The 24,475-nt window shown below is 30.8% G+C and overlaps 1 protein-coding gene across 1 annotated transcript in view; it reads right to left on the bottom strand.

Moving 5' to 3' along the window:
• The window catches only part of LOC127730660 (cytosolic Fe-S cluster assembly factor NUBP2 homolog), a 35,784-nt gene that overhangs the window by 3,676 nt on the left and 7,633 nt on the right, over nucleotides 1–24,475 (bottom strand). Inside the window, exons 2-8 of the mRNA XM_052239173.1 lie at nucleotides 23,409–23,472; nucleotides 21,313–21,396; nucleotides 20,423–20,588; nucleotides 18,633–18,724; nucleotides 14,885–14,944; nucleotides 2,493–2,698; nucleotides 1,587–1,676 (exon numbers count right to left, since the gene is read on the bottom strand). Coding sequence (XP_052095133.1) covers nucleotides 1,587–1,676; nucleotides 2,493–2,698; nucleotides 14,885–14,944; nucleotides 18,633–18,724; nucleotides 20,423–20,588; nucleotides 21,313–21,396; nucleotides 23,409–23,472 — 762 coding nt within the window. The remainder of the gene's footprint in view (nucleotides 1–1,586; nucleotides 1,677–2,492; nucleotides 2,699–14,884; nucleotides 14,945–18,632; nucleotides 18,725–20,422; nucleotides 20,589–21,312; nucleotides 21,397–23,408; nucleotides 23,473–24,475) is intronic.

Genomic DNA, 24,475 nt, shown 5'->3' with positions numbered 1-24,475 from the left:
CATTAAGTTGGGTTTTTATTAACCTACATAAAGATTTATAGAACTCAAATCGACTTTACTGTGGATTCATTTATTTATGTTAGTATCAATTTTTGTGGTTCAACAAAAAATAGCTAGTATTTTAGGAAACTTTATTCAGGTTTATAACATTTGTTCCTATCAAAATAAACAAGAGTGCACACGCTGAAATGTCTCACCTTCTTTATTAATCATTGATATTATGTTGATAGTCCTAGATATAAAGCTTTATTACAACTGTCACATAAACTTAACATTAATAAAAAAACTAAACATTGACCAATGAACCATGAAAATGAGGTCAAGGTCAGATGAACCATGCCAGGCAGATATGTACAGCTAATAATTCTTCCATACTACAAATATAGTTGACCATAACACGAAAACTTAACACTGAGCAATGAACCGTGAAAATGAGGTCAAGGTCAAATAAAACCTGTGCGACCGACATATAGATCATAAAATATTTCCATATACCAAATATAGTTGACATATTGCATATAGTATTAGAAAAAAAGACCAAAACTCAAAAACTTAACTTTGACCACTGAACCATGAAAATGAGGTCAAGGTCAGATGAAACCTGCCAGCTAGACATGTACACCTTACAATCATTCCATACACCAAATATAGTAGATCTGTTGCATACAGTATAAGAAAAACAGACCAAAACACAAAAACTTAACTATAACCACTGAACCATGAAAATGAGGTCAAGGTCAGATGACACCTGCCAGTTGGACATGTACACCTTACAGTCCTTCCATACACCGAATATACTAGACCTATTGCTTATAGTATCTGAGATATGGACTTGACCACCAAAACTTAACCTTGTTCACTGATTAATGAAATGAGGTCGAGGTCAAGTGAAAACTGTCTGACGGGCATGAGGACCTTATAAGGTACGCACATACCAATTATAGTTATCCTGTTACTTATAATAAGAGAGAATTTAACGTTACAAAAAATCTTAACTTTTTTTTCAAGTAGTCACTGAACCATGAAAATGAGGTCAAGGACATTGGACATGTGACAGACGGAAACTTCGTAACATGAGGCATCTATATACAAAGTACGAAGCATCCAGGTCTTCCACCTTCTAAAATATAAACTTTTAAAAAGTTAGCTAACGCCGCTGCTGCCGCCGCCGGATCACTATCCCTATGTCGAGCTTTCTGCGACAAAAGTCGCAGGCTCGACAATAAAAAATTGTATTTGGTTAAGCATTGAAATTGAAGTTTACCCCTATCCCAAAAATAGGTATACCACAAACATTAATCAATTAACAGTATTTGTTTGTCCTCTCTATAAGTATAAGAGTCTATTTTTTTGTGGGAAGTCACTGCTGAACTTCCTCTTCAAAATTGCTTTCTTCACATTTATTACATTCAAAAACTGTATAATATATCTTCACAATAATTATGCACTAGTGAAGAATCATCATATCATATTAGAATAAATAATGGATTTTTCATATGAACAGTTGAATAGAAGGAAAATTATAATCAACTTTACTCATGACTCTATTAACATGGCTATAACAACAAAAAATATGTATAATATACCATGTCTATAGGTATCCTGGCTAATATAGGTATCTTTTGTTCCTCAGAAAGTTTTTCTATCTCATCCTCTGGAAATATGTTTGTCACTTCCTGCAAGAACCCACATGTGAATAATTACTGTTATTTTGCTTTGTTATTTGATGTTTCCTCCAAAAAAAACCCCAAAAAACACTTGTACATTGTATCAAAACATTGAATTGGAGATGAACTTTCAGTTTGATATAAATGTCAAATTTATTAAATACAATGAAAAGAAGATAAAAAAACTGATATGCATGTCATTTAACCAACTTTTGTTTATCAACTTTAAAAAGTATCAACCATGACAATATAAAGGTACTTGTAATGCATAAAATAGTTAACAAAGGTATGGAAATATTTTTGGCAGATTGATTGCAAAGATTAGATGATCATTTTAGCTGTTTACAGTCTATCTATCATGATTTTAAAATAACTGGTAAAATGCTTAAATTGGTCACTTTATGTCTTTTCATTTTCAATGTTTAAATTGTTTATCCTTTTTGTAAATCTTGTACATATAGCTGATAATTTTCGCTGCTAGAATCGGTCTATCTATTATAGTTTTAAAGATAACACACAAAAAGATAAAAGATTTTGATATTTTGAACATTTTGAATTTTTACTGTTTTTTTCTATTGGTTTTTGTTTTCAAGATGTTAGACAATTTAAATACTTGCATTTAACCTTCTGTTATAATTTTTTTTTTAAACAGTTATGTTTATAAATTATCAGAAAAACTGGGAAAAAATCTGAAACTAGACACCCTAAGGATTATTATGACCAATGACTAAGAAGTTTTAATACTTTAAAGACAGACTATGACAACAAGTGATTGGACTTAGTTTAAACTTCTGGCCAACTGAGTTCCAGAAACATGTAGCTTACATCGCAACAAGGACACACAAATGTGCTCATATTGACAACCAATCCCAAGATCTTCACACCCATCTTCCTACAGAAGTTAACCTCTCTCCTAACTGTTGCTATGGAGACACCTTGAGATGTTGTAACTATGATGGCTCCATCAGGCTTCACATTTTTTAAAACTTTGATAGCTGTAAGATGTTCATCACTTGTACCAGGAGGAGTATCTGAAAAAGTGAACTATTTTTATAATTCTGAGACTTAGTGCTAATACTATGTTAACAAGTACTATCTTTCAAAAAAATATCTGACGCATTCAACTGTGAGCATAGAGTTTAAAACACACCATGAATCTTTATCAGGTTTTTTTTTTTTATCATAGTTAAACAAGAGTGCACACGCTGAAATGTCTCGCCTTCTTTACTGACCATTGATTTTATGTTGATAGTCCTAAATATAAAGCTTTACTAAAAGTATCACATAAACTTAAAGGGAAAGTCCACGATTTTTTACTTATCATCTAAATATGTTCATCTTAACATAAAAAACACATTCACAAAGTTTTAAATTTATATTCTTTCGAATAACGGAGAAAATCAAGTATTTGTAACTTTTTTGGTTGACCTACGTCACTGGGTTGTGACGTTTTAACCCGAGTTGTTGAATCATGGGAAAAAATATTATCTGTTAAAGACTTAATTGCTTATCGAAATTTTACGTAATTAAAAGCGCACAGATGATCGTTGGTCGTAGTTAATAACCACAATATAAGAATGAAAGAAATTGAATATGCGTGTACCTTTTTGTATTGATTGAATAATACTTCCTATTTGAAATTAACTTAATATAAATATTTTCGAATTAATTTCATAAATTATTGAGATTTTTTCATAAAATATCTATAGAACATTTTTACTGATATTGAACTGAAAATATTTTAAGTTTTTTTTACCGTTATAACTTTGATAACCATTTCAATGCAAAATATTTGTGAACAGAGTGTGTATATTATTTTGTAAAGTCATTGTTTATTTCTCGATTTGAGGAGAATTCGTTTGAACTTTACCTTGCAGCAATTTAGCCTCAGGCGCACACAGGTGTGAATTCAAGCGTACACAGGTGTGAATATTGTCATTTTGAATGGATTAACAGAAAGAGTATAGCGTGATTAATATACCCAGATGAAATACCCGATGACAAATAGAGAAACAATAATCAAATTGTATAAATTAATTGAAAAGTAACATTCAACTTTTTAATTCCGGAAGTGTTACAATATTGAAATGGATCAATTTTCGGTTACGTTCTATGCAATTAGCATAAAGTTAAGAAATGAAGTTAAAAGAATAGTACTTTTAATCTTAAAAATTAAATGTTACATTTCCCAATTAATAATCATTGCACATCTGTTTAATTTACTTTACCGGAATTCTTTAACTTGTATTTAAATCTAGCGATGTTTAAATGCTAACAATCGTAAAACTATCGCAATTTTAAAGTTTTTAATTGAAAAAATACAACAGTACAACATGCATGATTTTTTTTAATTTTCTTATTAATATTTCATTCTTACATAATTAAATTCATTTGACAATCACTTAGACAAATTATTTGTGAAAAGATTACCCAATTATCGTTTATTTCATTAATGAATATACATACATTATAAATCTAAGCTAATATATGGCAAGCCGTTGTGGTATTTATTCCCTATTTATTAATATTAAAAAATCATTTATTAATATTAAATATTATTTTTTAATATTAATAAATCGATTTTTTAATATTAATAAATATTTTTTAATATTAATAAATAGGTAATTTTTAATATTAATAAATGGGTTTTATTTATTGATATTAAATATTCAATTTTTAATATTAAATATTCGATTTATTAATATTAAAAAATGATTTGTAATATTAAAAAATAGATCCTATTTATTAATATTAAAAAATCATTTTTTAATATTAATAAATCATTTTTTAATATTAAAAATTCATTTTCTAATATTAATAAATGGTCTTATTTTTTAATATTAAAAAATGAATATTTAATATTAAATATTCAGCTTGATTTTTTAATATTAAAAAATCATTTTCTAATATTAATAAATACGCCACCTACATATAAGATATTCAAAAAGTACCTGCTAGAGATATAGGAAATTCATCGAGTACCTGCTATAACTTTAGGACATTCAACAAGTACCTACTATATCTGTAGGACATTCAATAAGAACCTTCTATACCAATAGGATATTCAACAAGTACCTGATATACCAATAGGACATGAAACAAATACCTGCTTTAACTATAGGACATTCAACAAGTACCTGCCATGACTATATGATATTCAACAAGTACCTGCTGTAACTGTAGGACATTCAACAAGTAACTGCTTTAACTATAGGACATTCAACAAGTTCCTGCTTTAACTATAGGACATTCAACAAGTACCTGCTATAACTATAGGACATTCAACAAGTACCTGCTATGACTATAATACAAGACATTAAACAAGTAACTGCTATATCTATAGGATATTCAACACGTGACTCCTTAATCTATAGGCCATTCAACAAGAACCTACTATATCAAAAGGATTTTCAACAAGTACTTGCTATAAATATAGGACATTCAACAAGTACCTTTTATAACTAAATGACATTCAACAAGTTCATACTATAAAAAGCAAATTCAACACGTAACTATTATATGTCTAGGACATTCAACAAGAGCTTACTATACCGATATTATATTCAAAAAGTACCTGCTATAGATATAGAAAATTCATCGAGTACCTGCTATAACTTTAGGACATTCAACAAGTAACTGCTATAACTATAGGACATCCAACAAGTACCTGCTATAACTATAAGACATTCAACAAGTACCTGCTATATCTATAGGATATTCAACACGTAACTCCTAAATCTATAGGCCATTCAACAATACCTACTATACCAATAGGATTTTCAACAAGTACTTGCTATAAATATAGGACATTCAACAAGTGACTGTTATAACTAAATGACATACAACAAGTTCATACTATAAAAAAGCAAATTCAACACGTAACTGCTATGTGTCTAAGACATTCAACAAGAGCCTACTTAACCGATAGGATATTCAAAAAATACCTGCTATAGATATAGGAAATTCATCGAGTACCTGCTATAACTTTAGGACATTCAACAAGTACCTGCTATAACTATAGGACATTCAACAAGTTCATACTATAAAAAAAGCAAATTCAACATGTAACTGCTATATGTTTAGGACATTCAACAAGAGCCTACTATACCGATATTCAAAAAGTACCTGCTATAGATATAGGAAATTCAACAAGTACCTGCTACAGCTATAGTATAATCAACAGGTACCTGCTATACGTAAAGAACATTCATCAACTACCTAGTAATTATATTGGACATTCATCAACTACCGGCTATAACTATGATATTCAACAAGTTCCTACTGTAAAAAAGGAAATTCAACACGTACCTGCTATATATATAGGACATTCAATAAGAAGCTCGTATACCGATAGGATATTCAACAAGTACCTGCTATAGCTATAAGACATTCAACAAGTACCTGCTTTAACTATAGGACATTCAACAAGTACCTGCTATAACTATAGGACATTCAACAAGTACCTGCTATGACTATAAGACAAGACATTAAACAAGTAACTCCTATATCTATAAGATATTCAACACGTAACTCCTAAATCTATAGGCCATTCAACAAGAACCTACTATACCAATATGATTTTCAACAAGAACTTGCTATAAATATAGGACATTCAACAAGTACCTTTTATAACTATATGACATTAAACAAGTTCATACTATAAAAAAGCAAATTCAACACGTAAATGCTATATGTCTAGGACATTCAAAAAGAGCCTACTATACCGATAGGATATTCAAAAAGTACCTGCTATACACAAAGGAAATTCATCGAGTACCTGCTATTACTTTAGAACATTCAACAAGTAACTGCTATAACTATAGGACATCCAACAAGTACCTGCTATTACTATAGGACATTCAAAAAGTACCTGCTATGACTATAAGACATTCAACAAGTACCTGCTATATCTATAGGATATTCAACCCGTAACTCCTAAATCTATAGGCCATTTAACAAGAACCTACTACACCAATAGGATTTTCGACAAGTACTTGATTTAAATATAGGACATTCAACAAGTACTTGTTAAAACTAAATGACATTCAACAAGTTCATACTATAAAAAAGCAAATTCAAGACGTAACTGCTATATGTCCAGGACATTCAACAAGAACCTACTATACCGATAGGATATTCAAAAAGTACCTGCTATAGATATAGGAAATTCATCGAGTACCTGCTATATCTATAGGAAATTCAACAAGTACCTTCTATAGCTATACTATAATCAACAGGTACCTGCTATACGTAAAGAACATTCATCAACTACCTAGTAATTATATTGGACATTCATCAACTACCGGCTAGAACTATGATATTCAACAAGTTCCTACTGTAACAAAAGGAAATTCAACACGTACCTGATATATATATATATAGGACATTCAATGAGTACCTACCTACTTTACCAATAGGATATTCAACAGGTACCTGCTAAAGCTATAGGATTTTCAAAAAGTACCTGCTATAGCAATAGGACATTCAACGAGTACCTGTTATAACTATAGGACATTCAACCAGTACCTTCTACAACTATAGGACATTCAACAAGAACCTTCTATACCAATAGGATATTCATCAATTACCTATTATAGCTATAGAACATTCAACAAGTACCTGCTTTATCTGTAAGACATTCAACAAGAACCTACTATACCAATAGGATATTCAACAAATACCTGCTATAACTATAGGACATTCAACAAATATACCTGATATAACTAGATGACAATCAACAAGTTCCTACTATTATTACTGTACGACATTCAACAAGAACATATTTTACCAATAGGACATTCAACAAGTACCTGCTTTAACTATAAGACATTCAACAAGTTCCTGCTGTATCTATATGATATTCCACTAGAACATACTATAGCAATAGAATATTCAACACTTACCTATTATAGCTATATAACATTCAACAAGTATTTGTTATATCTATAGGACATTCAACAAGTTCCGGCTATATTTATAGGATATTCAACTAGAACCTACTTTACCAATAGGATATTCAATAAGTACCTGCTATAACTATAGGACATTCAACAAATACCTGATATAACTATAGGACATTCAACAAGTACCTACTATATCTGTAGGACATTCAGTAAGAACCTAGTATACCGATAGGATATTCAACAAGTACCTGCTATAGCTATAGGACGTTCAACAAGTACCTGCTATAACTATAGGACATTCATCAAGGACCTGCTACAAATATTGGACAATTATCGAATACCTTCTTTTTATTGAGGACATTTAACAAGTACCTCATTTGACTATAAGAGTTTTTTTGTTTGACATTTAACAAGTACCTAGACTTTATATACACTGGTATAGGTGGTTATAATAGACCCCGCCATGAAAAATGAAACAACGTTTCTTAGAAAACTAACGGCTTTTACGAAATAAAATATCATGACAGACAGGAACCAACGACAACCACTGAACTACGGCTCATGACTTAGACAATGTACCGGAGTAAAACATTAAACATGTATGTGAGAACCCATTAACCCATTAACCTTTGACAGTGGTATAACGGCACAACATAAGAACAAACTAGATAACGCTGTGTATCACACACTATAATCAGCATCCACTTCACAAGGTTTTTTTTCTGGGTATGAATTAAGTTTTATGATAAACTTGATGAAATTTGGATGCTACGGAATCATATTTGGGACAAACTAGAATTGAAATTGGCATTGAACTTTTGTTTCAAATTCGAAATTTTGACAAATCAAATCTTATTGAAACATCGAATTTTCAACTTTTCAAATCTCGAAATTTTGACTTTAATTGGAAATTTTAGCTATTAGAAATTTTGAAATTTCGGCTTTTAGAAAGTTGAAAGTTTTGACTTTTTGAAAAGTCGAAATATTAGCTTTATAAAGTCAAAATGTAGACTTTAAACTCAAAATAAACTCAAAATTTCAAGTTTTAGAATCTGGAAATTTCAACTTCTCAGTATTTATATGTTTATATGTTCTAAAACTAGAAAACTGAGGAGCTCATGAGTCGTCCTGAATATGCATGGCATATTTTGCCACTTGATTTACCATTGTTTCAACAAGGCAAAGTCGTTGACCTGCTTTTGGGATACCGAACAGGACTTTTAACCCAATCATAAAACATAGGATGCAAAATGTCCTTAGATGTGACGACCCTATGACAGAGTCGTGGACACTAAAACATGGAATATGGGAAAATAACATTTTTTTTTCTGTCAACACGCATGCTCCTTCCGAATTAAACTCTTCAATCTTAAATGTTAATCCATATCATTATTAAAGAACAAAACTATTTCTGAATATAAATTGACAAAATGTTTGGATGACGCTTTATTTATTTATTTGCGTCCATGTCACCTCCTTCTAAAATTGTAATAGCTGTGTTTGAATACTTATATTAAAGTTGTAATACTTTTTAAAAAAGTCGATATTTCAAGATTTCAAAAGTCAAAATTTCAGATTACAGCCAAATTTCGAGATTTGAAAAGTCAAAAATTTGAGTTAAAGTCGACATTTTTAGATTTGACATGTCAAAAGTTCGACTTCGAAACAAATGTGCCCATTTTATTTTTTACTATGTCCCTATATTTTTCTTATTGTTGATGGACGAACAGTTGTCTATAATTGCTTACACCCAATTCATTTGAACTTTGGTGGAATAGTTGTCTTATTGGCAATCATATATTACCACATAACACCTCCTTATTCTTTATATTGCTATAAAGAAATATCGTGTCACTGTACTACTAGTTTAACCTAAACACGTTTCAAATATTTGACAGAAGAAACAAGGTAACTGTATGCATGGGACTAATAGTTTGTATGTTTGCTTAGTCCAGACTCCAGGTTACGGAAATCGTATTACAGATATTTGAAATGTAAAAAATGGAAGGGTTGAAATTCCGTGTCCTATTTGACTAACAAAAAAATACCTACAAATCGCTTATGTTGGCCCAAGTAAATAAATCGATCGAGAATTTAGTCAGTGGTAAACATGAATGTGACACTATGTTTTGATTTTTTCATGAACTTAAATATTGATATGAATAGATCTTTTCAAAGCTCTGATAGGGGCAATGCAGAATATTTAACCACGTGGCTATCACCAGAAGAGTAAAAAATTTACATTCAGAGTGGTACACTGAATAAATTCCACAACGGCTTGCCATACGAAAGAGTTGCTTAGTCTATATGTTTGCCAAATATTGGTCAATGCTAATTTGTTTTGTTCCTAATACGCTTCCATAGGATTGAGTCCATTCACATAGATCAAATTATAATTTGAAATTATTTTGGCAAATTTAATGCACGATTTTAAAAGAAAATTTAATTCAAAATTCAATATTTAATGGTTTATAATCATTAAATAGTTCGAACTTTCCTTAATTACTTGTCTGGGTCGATATAAGATGGTCCGAGTTGACTTAACATAGTCGGTCCAAAATTTCTCCGGACCGACTCGTCCAATAATCATCATTAAAGCGTTTGATAGATAAATGATTGGTTTGCCTTATATTAAACGCAAAGGTAATATTGATGTTGATTTTTTAATATTAAAAAATCAGCGTATTATTTAATATTAAAAATTCATTTATTAATATTAAAAAATCAGACTGAATATTTAATATTAAAAAATGATTTTTTAATATTAATAAATGATTTTTTAATATTAAATATTCATTTATTAATATTAAAATATGACAGTATTTTTTAATATTAAAAATTCGATTTATTAATATTAAAAAATGATTTTGTAATATTAAAAAATCATTTTTTAATATTAATAAATGATTTTTTAATATTAATAAATAGGGAATAAATTCCACAACGGCTTGCCATACTAATACATTAATTTGTTTGAGGATTTTTTTTTAGGATAGCCGTCATTAATCCAAATTAGTAATACAGTTGTTGTAATTAAAGGAATATCTTAGTAATGTATCACTGATATTGACGATTTTAGAACAGTTCGTCCCAACCTCGTTGTTCTTGAAACACTCTTTACTAGTATACTTGTAAGTTTCATGACGTATAAGCGCCATTGAGGATGAGCTCCAGACATAGCAGACTAGTAGCGTATTTGTTTGTTGGGGCAGGAGAGGCCATGCAACCACTTGTACAGATAAACAAACTTATGTTGTCAACACTATCAGAAAGAGTTCCCATCGTCGGATGGAGTATATGAAGGTTCCAAGAATGAACTATTGACATGTCTGACTATGCAGAAACTTAACACATCAAGCAGGAACATATATTAATATACTGTTCCCAGCATCAAGTTAGTGCACGTGAATACCAATTAGGAACATGATGTGTGATTTTGTATAACTAAAAATATCAAAGCGAGCAATAACTTTGTCAAGCAAACATTTTTTTTCACTATGCTTCTCTTTATCTCCGCTCCTTTACAATAACTATTTCGCTTTTTGTCGATCATTCTATATATTGTTCTCTATTCGGTTATTTTTTTTTCACTATGCCACTCTATCTCCGCTCCTTTTTCCCCTGTCGTCCTAATCCTTATAAAGATAGGGACATTAGACATAGAAGGGGCTCTCTTATCTTCAATGAATTAATATTGATAGTGACTATAAGTGCTGCATTACTTTATATATCTGCATGTTTGCCAATCGACAAAAGCTTGTATTTGCGTGAAGAATTTTTTTTCTTCAAAAATATGGTCCAGAATCATGACAAAACAATATTCATTTCACAAAAATGTTCAAAGGTCATGTTTATAAAATTTTTTAAACTTATTATCAGCAAAAATAGTGGATATTATTATCAGAACATCATTCATTAAAAGGTGGAATTATAATTTCAAACACACACAAGATAAACAACGTTAGACACAAATATATGGTTCAATAAATGTTACCTGTGCACACCGGGTACCTCAATAAAGAGGCCATGCATGAACCTGTATTATATAATTGTGTAATACGAATTTTTAGTTGACAGGATGTCACTGGAATACCCAGGGACGTGCATCTAATATACGTCCTTGGAATACCTAACTGAATGTGTCGCTCTGACACGACATCTATCAATAATTCTGACATACCTATTATCAATTCGGGAGGAAGCCAAAATATATATATAATAAGATAACGTAAATAAAATTTAAAAAGAAAAAAAACCTATAAATTTTTAACCGAACATACCAGATAGAGTCACACATTTAACTAAATGTCTTTATACGTGACCGTTCCGAATTGATCCCGTATCAATTTGATATAATCTAAAGATTAGTTAAAAAAACCCACTTTTAATAAAAAAATTGAGAAGTTCGATATTTACATATCTATAACCTGGGAATATTATACTATATCAACATATTATGTCCCAGCTAAAACCTCTTCCTAACATTGCTCCTTGTCAATAGCCGTTAAATATCATAATTAAAAAATGTTATTTTATATCGTATATCTTTATTAATAGAAAAATTATCTTGTCTAAATACGGAACTATTGTTTATACAAATCAATACACTTTATATAAAAGAGGCATACTAATGAATCTTCTGTAAATCAGTGATTGTTACTAGAACACTGCATTTGTCTTTCTTATAATTGAAACTGTTCTTCCTCATCAAATCTATATTTTTTTATTCAACGAGATCTTATCAAATAAGGATTTGATAACTATAGCTATCAGAACTGCTAGGTTATTTTGTTATTAAAAAAGGATAATTACCTTCGAATCTCCCTCGAAACAATATTGTTCAAAATGGTCTTCACACACCAACTTGTGCTTGCTATAGATGCAACTATTTGCTGTTAGTTTAAGGTTGTACAACCATTTCTGATACAATTCTTTCTTTTTTTGTGGGATTGGGAAAACTATGTAGACTTTTGTCATAACCTTGCCTGACAGAACAACCGTACGCTTGACAAGACATTTTGACACTGAATAACCGTCTACGGTAATTCCCAATTGATGATGGGAGTTTTTAACGCACGGTCGGTAAATCCCCGATTCTTTTTGTTCTTTGTGGTTTATAGATATCACGTGACTTTTTAGATCGAACATGCCGACAAGATGGCGATATGTCGAGAACTGATAGTGAATTTCAAAAATCGATTTTGATCTCTTTACATAGAGAATAAAAGTTTTTTATTTATGAACATGTGGTTTTTTATGCTTAAAGAACAAAATATCAATTTTTCATTTTTTTGCGGAGTTTCCCTTTAACATGATCCAAGAAAATGAGGTCAAGGTCAGATAAACCAAACCGGAAATACATGTACACCTTACAATTATTCGATACACCAAATATAGTTGACCTATTGCTTATAGTTTCTAAGAAACAGACTTAAACAGGAAAACTCTACATTAACCAATAAACAATGAAAATAAGGTCAAGGTCGGTTGAACCATGCCAGACAGACATGTACACCTTACAATCAATCTATGCATTAAATATAGTTGACTTATTGCTTATAGTATCTAAGAAACAAACTTAACCATGAAAACTTAACATTGACCAATGAACCATGAAAATGAGGTCATGGTCAGATGATATCTGCCAGACAGACATATACACCTTACAATCATTCCATACAACAAATATAGTTGACCTATTGGTTATAGTTTAAGAAAAACAGACCAAAACACAAAAACTAAACACTGAGCAATGAACCATGAAAATGAGGTGAAGGTCAAATAAAACCTGCCAGACTGACATGTACATTGTAAAATGTTTCCATCACAAAATATAGTTGACCTATTGCACATAGTATTAGAATAAAAGACCAAAAACACAAAAACTTAACTTTAACCACTGAACCATAAAAATGAGGTCAAGGTCAGATGACACCTGCCAGTTGGACATGTCACCTTACAATCATTCCATACACCAAATATAGAAGACCTATTGCTTATAGTATCTGATATATGGACATGACCACGAAAACTTAACCTTGTTCACTGATCCATATGAGGTCAAGGTCAGATGAAAACTGTCTGACGGGCATGAGGACCTTGCAAGGTACGCACATATTAAATTTAGTTATCCTATTACTCATAATAAGAGAGAAATTAACATTACAAAAAAAATTTACTTTTTTTTCAAGTAGTCACTGAACCATGAAAATGAGGTCAAGGACAATGGACATATGACAGACGGAAACTTCATAACATAAGGCATCTATATACAAAGAATGAAGCATCCAGGTCTTCCACCTTGGATAATATAAAGTTTTTAAGAAGTATGCTAATGCCGCCGCAGCATCACTATCCCTATGTCGAGCTTTCTGCGACAAAAGTTGCAGGCTCAACAAAAAATTGCACACAATTTGCCGGCAAAAGGTATTAGTAGGTTACAATCTGTAATGAATAACAAACTTGAAACAGTTTAGATCCATGAAGAAATGTCAATTATAACTATATGTCAAGAACAACTTTAACAATTAAGAGATACAACCTATTTCGGTGTGTATATTGGGGACGGAAGGACGGACGCCAATGGGATATGATCTATATAATACAGGTTTTGACAAGTAATTAAATTTGAGATATATATGTATTTTGACAATCTTTATTTCAAGTATAATATTGTGTACTCTTTGAGATTGTCGTTACCCCTTGGAAGTTTTAGTTGACAAGATATATTTATAGCACACGAGCTATCAATAGCCTAATTGCACTGGTAGATCTAATGAACCTGTCAGTAATATTTATCTACTCATGTATTAAAGGCTAAGCCTACAAAATCCAAACAATTTGACAGTGGTGATAATGACACCTTCTTCACCTGAATTTATTTTTATTTATCTGGATAATTTTATTTTTAAGTTTGATTTTACGTCCGTAATGTTTTCCTTTTATTGTAGCCTACATCTTTTTTTGTTGGTCTTTGTTCAATTCCGTTATTTTGTCCAATCAGAGTAAAGATTTGTGACATCATGCATGCAGTTACCATAGTGAAACGTCCTTTATAAATAGGTCACAAACCGAAATTATTACTGACTGCATCAGAAAAAGAAATTTAATTATATTAATATTATTGAAGAAAAAGAAGTATTTTCATGGTTGAAATTTTGTTTCATAAATATAATACATTTAAATATTCTTTTCTAGTGTGTCAGAGTTTGAAATAAATCTTGTTCTATAACTTGTTTTCATTTATTTTCAAGCTGCAAGAACAAATTCTTGTATAGTTAAATTTTGATGAACAAAACAAAAATTAAAACTCACCACATATCAAAAAATCAAGTTTTCCCCAAAATGTGTCCTTGAAAAATCTCTTTATTAAACCTGAAGACATAAAAAGACATAAATACATTTTGAAGTCTCATTGAAAAGAAACAGCAACATATTTTCAAATCTTTGTTATTAATGAAAACCTATTAATTATTTCTTCTCATGCTCATAACTATTTATACAGATAGATAAGAAGATTCTTAATATATAGATTTCAGACCATCAAATTTTATCAAAGTGTAAGGTATATCAAACTTTTGAGCATGGAAATGAAATGTAAGTTCATGACATACAACAGTTAGAGTCAGAACAAAAGAAATTTTTCCGGTTATAACTCTAGAACAGTGATAAAGTGCACAAAACAGAAAATTTGATCTGTCTTTGGTGGTATTAGGAATTGTGTATCAGTATTAGAACATTTGGTAGTGTCAAAGTAAAGTTAGAGTGCGAAAACAACAAATTCAGCAATTTTTCGATTTATAAATGGACATAATTTGAGAACGGTGAAAGTGGTGCCACCCAAATTCAAACTTGATTTGTGTTTGGTAGGAATAAGCATTGTGTATAAGTTTCATAACATTTGGTTGACACAAACTAAAGTTCGAGAACAGAAACCAATTTCGGGACAGACAAGAGTAAAACTTAATACACCGTCTGCCTAACGACCCAATACATAGGATTAAATCTACTTTTATGTAGCCATAATTAATGCCTTTTAAAGCTAACAACTCTGCTAAAAGACTTTTATAAATAATTAAAAACCAATTGTTCAGATAACAATCGAAGGTCTTTCAACATTAAATTTCTAAATACTCGATAAGAAGCTATCTGCAGTTACTCTAAATAACTATTGCTGTCAAATCATAGGTTTCTTCATACTGATTCAAACAATATATGGTTTCTATATACTTTTGTTTGAAAAAAGGGAGATAATTTGCTACTTCCGGTCTAGAAATTGATACTTCTGGTCTCATATGATAGCTTAAGTCACACTGATTCTATATACTTTTGCTTGAAATTAGGGAGATAAATTGCAACTTCCGGTTTAAAAAGTTTCACTTCCGGTACCATCTGATAGGTTACTTCACACTGATTCCAAAAATACATGGTTCTAGGTGATTTTAAATGAAATCAGTGCAGGAAATGGCTACTTCCAGTTTACAACAGGTCACTTAGGTTGACCTTTTCAAGGTCAGATATCTACCAACCTAATACAAAAAAATCGCTATAGTTTTATCATGTATAAATATGAATTAATAGCAAAGGTCAAAATCTAAAACGTCAAATTTACCTTTTACCTTGACCTAAATTTCAAGGTCATAAAGCAAAGACCTCAAATCAAAAGACCCTATGTCTGTACTATATATGGTTAATGAGTTATATCACCATACAGCTAATTTTAGATATAAGAGGGGAGAAAACTCCTATTTAAAGTCAACGTACCCTTTCAACCAAAGTATATGTGTTGCAACATGTCGTAACAAACAATTCAGTAAAAATATTTTGTCAATATCTTATACAGTTTATGATGAGAAGCTATCATAAGCCAAAATCAAAATTCAAAACATGACCTTGACCTTTGACATTGACCAATTTTCTTTTTGATGGACCAAGGACCCCAAATCAAAAGACCCTAGGTCTCTATTACCTATGGTTAACCATTTACAAATAAATATCACTTTTGATGGACCAAGGACCCCAAATCAAAAGACCCTAGGTCTCTATTACCTATGGTTAACCATTTACAAATAAATATCACTTATATCAAATACGTAAGGGGAAATAACTCTCATGTGGAGTCTCCGAATTGCTTTGGTCAAATTTTAGAAAAAATCCTTAGGATATAACAAGCAATTTTCTTTTATGGTGGCGAAGGAGTAGCAATCACAAGGAAAACAGTGTTTGGGGAGATAACTCTTACAAGGAAAAGTGATCGACTAAACAGTCAGTTTTAAAAGCGTATAAACTGTTCGATATCATATACCAAATATCTAAGTGGCATCTTGCGAAACAAAATCTTCTCGCAAGTGGCGGAAGAAAAAAAACAAGAATGTGTCCATAGTACATGGATGCCCCACTCACTCTATCATTTTTCTATGTTCATGGACTGTGAAATTGGGGTAAAAACTCTAATATGGCATTAAAATTAGAAAGATCATATCATAGGGAACATGTGTACTAAGTTTCAAGTTGATTGGACTTCAACTTCATCAAAAACTACCTTGACCAAAAACTTTAACCTGAAGCGAAATGGATGAACAGATAGACGGACGAACGGACGGACGCACAGACTGAAAAACATAATGCCCCTCTACTATCGTAGGTGGGGCATAAAAATAATAATAATGCTAATCAGAACAAAAAAATTTGTAAGGGTTCCGCGGAACCCAGTGTCTTACCTACTTTTGCTGTTATCTATGTTTTCAGTGTGATAGGGAAATGCACATAATAGATTTACAGTTAATGAAATAAAACGTTTGAAATATATGAAAAAAGTTATGCTCGTAAAAATGAATACAGTATGCAATCAAATCTATAGATTTATAAAAGAGTTGAAACATAAATTTATTGAATGAACAAATGATAAAGAAGATAATTTTTACATTGTTTGATGATTTATCCCTCAATTCAGACGACGACGGAATGTAGGATCACTATGTCAACAAAAATGGGGGAAAAATTATTAAAAATTTTCCTCTTGATACTATCTTTTGATTGTAAGAAGCTTCTGTCTAAGTTTGGTAAAAATCCAGGATGGTTTATGAATCTAATAAATGTTTTAAAAACTTTAACTGCAGACTGTTTGTAATGTTAACTGGAAGAAAAACTAAGTCCATTTATAAGTAATATACGGAAAAACAGGAAATAAATTTTTACAAAATTTCCTTCTAGATACTAGCTTTTGATCATAAACAAGCTTCTGTCTAAGTTTGGCAAAATTCCTGGATTGTTTAAGAAAGTTATTAAAATTTTAAAAATATTAACCACAGAGTGAATGTAATGTTAACTGGCAGAAAAACTAAGTCCATTTATAAGTAAAATACGGAAAAACATGATTTTTTTTTTACAAAATTTACTTCTGGATACTATCTTATGATCATAAACAAGCTTCTGTCCAAGTTTGGTACAAATCCAGGATAGTTTAAGAAGGTTATTAAAATTTTAAAAACTTTAACCACAGAGTGAATGTAATGTTAACTGGCAGAAAAACTAAGTCCATTTATAAGTAAAATACGGAAAAACATGATTTTCTTTTTTACAAAATTTACTTCTGGATACTATCTTATGATCATAAACAAGCCTCTGTCCAAGTTTGGTAGAAATCCAGGATAGTTTAAGAAAGTTATTTAAATTTCAAAAACTTTAACCACAGAGTGAATATTTGTGGACGCCGCCGACGCGACAACGACACCGCACAACGCTGACGGAATGTAGGATTGCTATGTCTCGCTTTTTCAACAAAAGTCGAAGGCTCGACAATCAATAGGTCTTTCCACGGAAAAGTGGCGAGACCTAATAATAAGAGGTTAGATCATGTACATAAATATTTTTATCCTTATCTACCAAACAAATTTCACTTAAAACCATCCTATTCCTTAGTTAAAAGATTATCTTCTAAAACATTCTGTTGATATGAATTGAGCTCTTATTAAATGATCCTGCAAATAGCATCACTACATAGTTATTGTTTAAAACTAACCTCACCATTAACCAGGATACATTTTGACACATGCAAACACACCTGTTTTTCTTGGTCCTCTAAAGACAACAGAATCCCTATCAGATTTTAACATAGCTCCAACAGACATCACTTTTATACCATTATGTGGTGATCTGGAATGTACCAATATATACTCTTAGAACAATAACTCTTTAGTTACAGTAGTTATCAATTGAGACAGTTCAGGACATGACAATAATGTTTGTCCAATTTTCAGTACCAAACTAATTTAGTCAGACAAGCATGTATGCATGTTTGTTTACCAATTCAGTGAAATATAATCTTGATTCATGTTATAATATTGCTAATATCAAAATAGCATTATCAAGGCAAACAGAAAATTACTTACACTAAAACACAGAAAAGTACTTGCACTAAAAGAACAAGAAACATTATCTTTATAAAATAGTTTACGTTTGATGTCTAAAACAGCTTCTTTATGATATGTATACTGGGTGAGGCAGATTGGACTAGAAGTGGGAACCAGGCTTACCAACTGCAATTGATATATAATACTGACAATCCAAACCTTTATATGAATTTGTGATCATATGTAAAATAATTTAATTAGAAGATATTATAAACATCTTTAACCAAGTAAAGCTTTGAGACTGGTTATAAATGTCTTTTCTTTATTGTCGATACTCACATATTTGTCAGAATTTTGGGAGTAAATTTATGGATATACAGGTGAGATTTAGCATCAAGGTAAAAACTTTACCCACTTACATTGATATATTATATAGATACCTGTCTGTTGTTGGAGACTGTAATGTTGACTCTAGATATGGTAGGTTATTTGTGTCATTGGGTTGCTATCTCATTGATGTACATTGTATATCCCTAATCTCCTCTTATTAAAAAGTCTAAGATTCAAGGTCAAAGCCTGATCTAAGTTATTTCAGAGGAGAAAGCATATGAGGATGGAAGCCAAAAGACAAAATTTATTGTAAAATGGTAGTCAGAAGACAAATTAACTGTTAGATGGAAATAAGAAGATCAATCCATTGCAATGAAAATAAAAAGAAAATAATAACCAATTTTTCATATGTGAAATGAATCCTGTAGTTTCACTCATTTGAAGTCATACAACAAACAACAATAGGTGTTTTCAAAACTTTGTCTATTATTTTACATCAAAACAAAGTGAGAGTGCAATGTAATATAAGAATAACTAATCCAAGAATTCAAATAGGAAAATATATTCATCTTTTGACCTAAAGACAGTGACAATTTACTTATGTGTGTAGCACATCTGTGATTTATCGTGTTGAATACCATTAATAAGGATATTCTAGTGTAGAGATGTTTTGGCATTTTCATGTTAGGCATCACATAAACCAAAATATGACTACAGACAAAATATCCAAATTTATGGTATTTTTTTCATATTTGATCTGTTGGATTAATTATTCCATAAATAAATGGCGGATTCAGGTGGGGGTAGTTTAACTTTCACTGCCAAAAAAAAATTCATGTTTTGGCATAAAATCTTCAAAAAAAATTTCCCTTGCAACACTTGAGCACTATGTTTCCCCTAAGGGACAATCACACACTCCCCCCTTTCCTGGATCTCGATCAACCACTGAATTACTAAAGCTATGTCTTTTATAAGCTGATTTCAGTCATTTTTGGTCATTGTTTACTCTTGTGTATTGCTTCTCATGTTACATGGTTTGGATTTGTTGTTTTGATTTGCAGTGCAATGATCAGACAGCATTAAGTGTTCATATAAAGTGTTATTTCATAGATTAATATGCAAACTTATAGCAAAATTATGCATGCAAAATTGGAATGAAATAAATACATACAAGAGAGTTTTCCATCCATATTCTGTGTTAACTACAACCTGTTCCTCTACTGAAAGAAGTTTAGGAATACTTGGTCCACATATGTCCAAGTCTACTACACCTACTTTGCAAGACTGAGAGGCCAATACTTGAGCTAACATACATCCAACTGTTGATTTACCTACTCCTGAAAAATATACCAAACACTTCTGAATAAAATTAAATTAGATAAACAAATGTTATTTTTAAAACAGTAAAAAGGCATATCTTAAAGGATCTATGCAGATGGGTCAGAGACCCCTAACTTTGACAGGTGTGACAGTATCAGACCTAGATTAGTTCCAGTCAAGTTGAAATTACTATATTTTTTTTTTAAAACCAAGCAAAACAAACAGAATGAAGAGATTTTCTTAATATTTTAAATAAATAATTCCTTTAATAAGCAATTTATGAGTTTGACAGGGTAGCAATGAAGGTTTATGTGTTTGACAGGGTAGCAATGAAGGTTTATGAGTTTGACAGGGTAGCAATGAAGGTTTATGAGTTTGACAGGGTAGCAATGAAGGTTAAGCTGTTCCTTTATCTTCTGGTGAGAGATAATGTATTGTAATGATAGCTGAAGACTATTCATATTAATTAAAAGTTTGTTTTATGCCAACGTATAGTCAGCCTCAGCGTAATTGTCAAAATATTTCTGTACTATAACAATGTTTTAATTGTCTCATTTTGATTTGTTTCTGCTGTCTAGATGCCAAAATTATTAAAAAAATCTGATTAAATTGCATCAACAGGGTGGAATAAAAATGAGTTTAGTGTTTTAAAACATTAAACTGCAAGATGTAAGAATTGGTATGTGTATGCTGTTTCTAACTTTTTGTGTATTTGCATGCAAACAAAATTTTTTAAATTACCTCCCTTTCCTGATATAACTAGTATTTTGTGTTTAATTACATTCATCCTTATGTCAATCATCTCTTGGTCTGGGTCAATTCTTCCTGAAAAAATTAGTTGAAAAATATAAGGTTACAAGTTGATGAGTCAGTGACTTCAGTCAAAGTTTAAAGGAGACCTGACAAGATTTTTTTAAAATAAACAAAATAATAATAATATTAAAGTCATTCATTAACTGTCCTATATTTGTACAAATTGATTTAAATAAAACAATGACATGTATTGCAAGCACTTTATAGAATTTGAAAATTATTTCACTTAATCATTTAAAAATCTCTATATTTATAAAATAAAGTCAAAATGGTCAGCTTATATTTCTGCTGCAATGGATGAATAAAGAGTATCAAAATCATAGATAATAAATTTTATTGTAATGAAAGTTATTCATTCTATACTTTAAAATCAATATTTCAGTCTCTACAAATGAGTGAACCACTAAAATTAATTAAAGTCAGATGACAATATCAGACAGAGAAATACAACTTTCATTTATTTTTTATACCTTGTGATTGTGTATTACATGTGTTTTTTGTTTTTGTTTTGTTTCAGTAACTTTAAATCATAACTTATCAATAAGAATGTTAAGGCTTGTGTGTTTTATTTCATTTTTATTTTTTTGTCTTTGTGATTCATAATAACTGAAATGCCCTCTATGGGCCCTATAATTTGGAATAAAAGATATTTGTTTTTGTATTTGTATTTGCATACCAATTAAATTACTCTTTGCAACTAAGAAACTGACTTAAGCATGAAAAGTTAACATTGATCTTTGAACTATGACAATATAGTCAAGATCATGTGACCTCATCCATAAAGATATTGCTTTGCTCATTGTTGAAGGCTGTACAGTGACCTATAGTTGTTAATTTCTGTGTCATTTGGTCTCTTGTGGAGAGTTGTTTCATTGGCAATCATACCACATCTTCTTATTCTTATAATACCTGTATTAAAGGATTATAGCGGTGAACATGGTGAAATATCGTTGATAAACCTCTACTTATTTGTACTGTGCATGTATATCAGTGTTCACCACAGGGCCTTATAGCACCATGGTACCATGGTGTAAAATGTTTTTACTATCGTGCTTTTATATTAGAATGTGATAGTTTCAAATAAACTTTAATATAGAATTGCAATTTAATTGCATCAAGTTTCCTTCACAAGAAAACATAGTTTGTTGTGTCTTATGGTATAATATTATTAAAAAATATAACTTGATTTATTAAAATCAAAAACATACTGAAACAAATATAAGGGGAGCTTACTCATTAAATCTATAATGAATAGTACTGTGAATTTACATCTTTTGTTATGTAACAAGAAAGCAAGCTCATTGACCTCTGCTTTCATTTTCATTTTTATTTTTCTGATTTTTGTATTTCATGAAACCTGTTTCCTCAAACTCATTTTAAAATTCTATATTAGTTTTCTTTCAGTTCACATATTGTGTGTTTCTTCTATACAATCGATCCTTACGATAAAAAAAATTCTTGCACTACCTGATGGTGACATGGACTTTTTATCATATGTTTATTCTTTAAATTATATTTATTCTTCGTTCTAGACTTCTGTACAGATTGAAAGTATCAGTCTAAATTTATTTCAGAAAAAAAAAATGGCCAAGTGAAGGTCATCCTCTAGAATGACTTATTGACGTCATCATGATTTGGTTATGTTTCAATTGTGGTAGCAACAAACCAGTCTTCTTTTCCTTGATTGTAACATTACTGAATGCAATTTTACCTGCCATAACCAACACAATGGGTGCCACTAGTGGAGCAGGATCTGCTTACCCTTCCATAGCACCTGATGTCACCCCCCTTCTTTATGATAAGGGTTTTGCTGCTTTGTTGTCCCTTAGGTATCATCTGCCTATTTTTTTCTGAAACTTAATTTTATTGTGATATAACAGTAAATTACATTTGGCAAACTACGTAAAAAAAAATTTCATACCCCTGAACTACCTTAAATTGTTTCTTCTGTGTGTACATGTATCTAAAACACCTGAATATATACTCCTTAATCTAGGCATGTTTTTTTAAGCAAAAAAAATAACCTTGTGACTGGCATAGAGCTTGGCCAGGGCATCCTTCACAGACACTTGCTCTTCCTGCTAAATCCTAGAAATATACAAATCATAGAAAGTAAATACAAATCATAGAAATATACAAATCATAGAAAGTAAATTCAAATACAAACTCTTTTAACAAAAAGAGTGGAGAAAACGAAATGTCTCACCTGATTATATATTAAAAAATATCTTGGAAGTTTATTCATACATGACTTGTATTTTTATAGTGTGTCTTTCTATGTTGTGATGTTACACTATTGTTTCAGATAAGGGTGAAGGTTTGGTACCATTAAAACGTTTAAACCCGCTGCAATTGTTTGCACCTGTCCTAAGTCAGGAATCTGATGTTCAGTAGTTGTCGTTTGTTGATGTGGTTCATAAGTGTTTCTCGTTTCTCGTTTTTGACGAGCCTGCGACTTTTGTCGCAAAAGCGAGACATAGCGATCCTACATTCTGTCGGTGTCGGAGGCGTCCACAAATATTCACTCTGTGGTTAAATTTTTAAAATTTTAATAACTTTCTTAAACTATCCTGCATTTCAACCAAACTTGGACAGAAGCTTGTTTATAACTATAAGATAGAATCCAGAAGAAAATTTTGTAAAAAAAAAATCCTGTTTATCTGTATTTTACTCATATATGAACTTAGTTTTTCTGCCAGTTAACATAACATTTACTCTGTGGTTAAAGTTTTTCATATTTTAATAACTTTCTTTAATAAACTATCCTGGATTTGTACCACACTTGGACAGAAGTTTGTTTGTGATCATAAGATAGTATCCAAAAGCAAATTTTGTAAAAATTTATTTCCTGTTTTTCCGTATATTACTTATAAATGGACTTAGTTTTATTCCAGTTAACATTACGTACAGTCTGCAGTTAAAGTTTTTAAAACATTTATTAGATTCATAAACCTTCTTGGATTTTTACCAAACTTGAACAGAACTTCTTACAATCAAAAGATAGTATCTAGAGGAAAATTTTTAATAACTTTTTCCCCATTTTTGTTGAGCCTGCGACTAACAGCAAAAGTAGGCGAGACACTGGGTTCCA

The sequence above is a fragment of the Mytilus californianus genome, unplaced genomic scaffold (genome assembly GCF_021869535.1).
Source record: "Mytilus californianus isolate M0D057914Y unplaced genomic scaffold, xbMytCali1.0.p SCAF_2, whole genome shotgun sequence".
NCBI classification, from domain to species: domain Eukaryota; kingdom Metazoa; phylum Mollusca; class Bivalvia; order Mytilida; family Mytilidae; genus Mytilus; species Mytilus californianus.
This window is presented reverse-complemented; position numbering and strand designations above follow the sequence as displayed.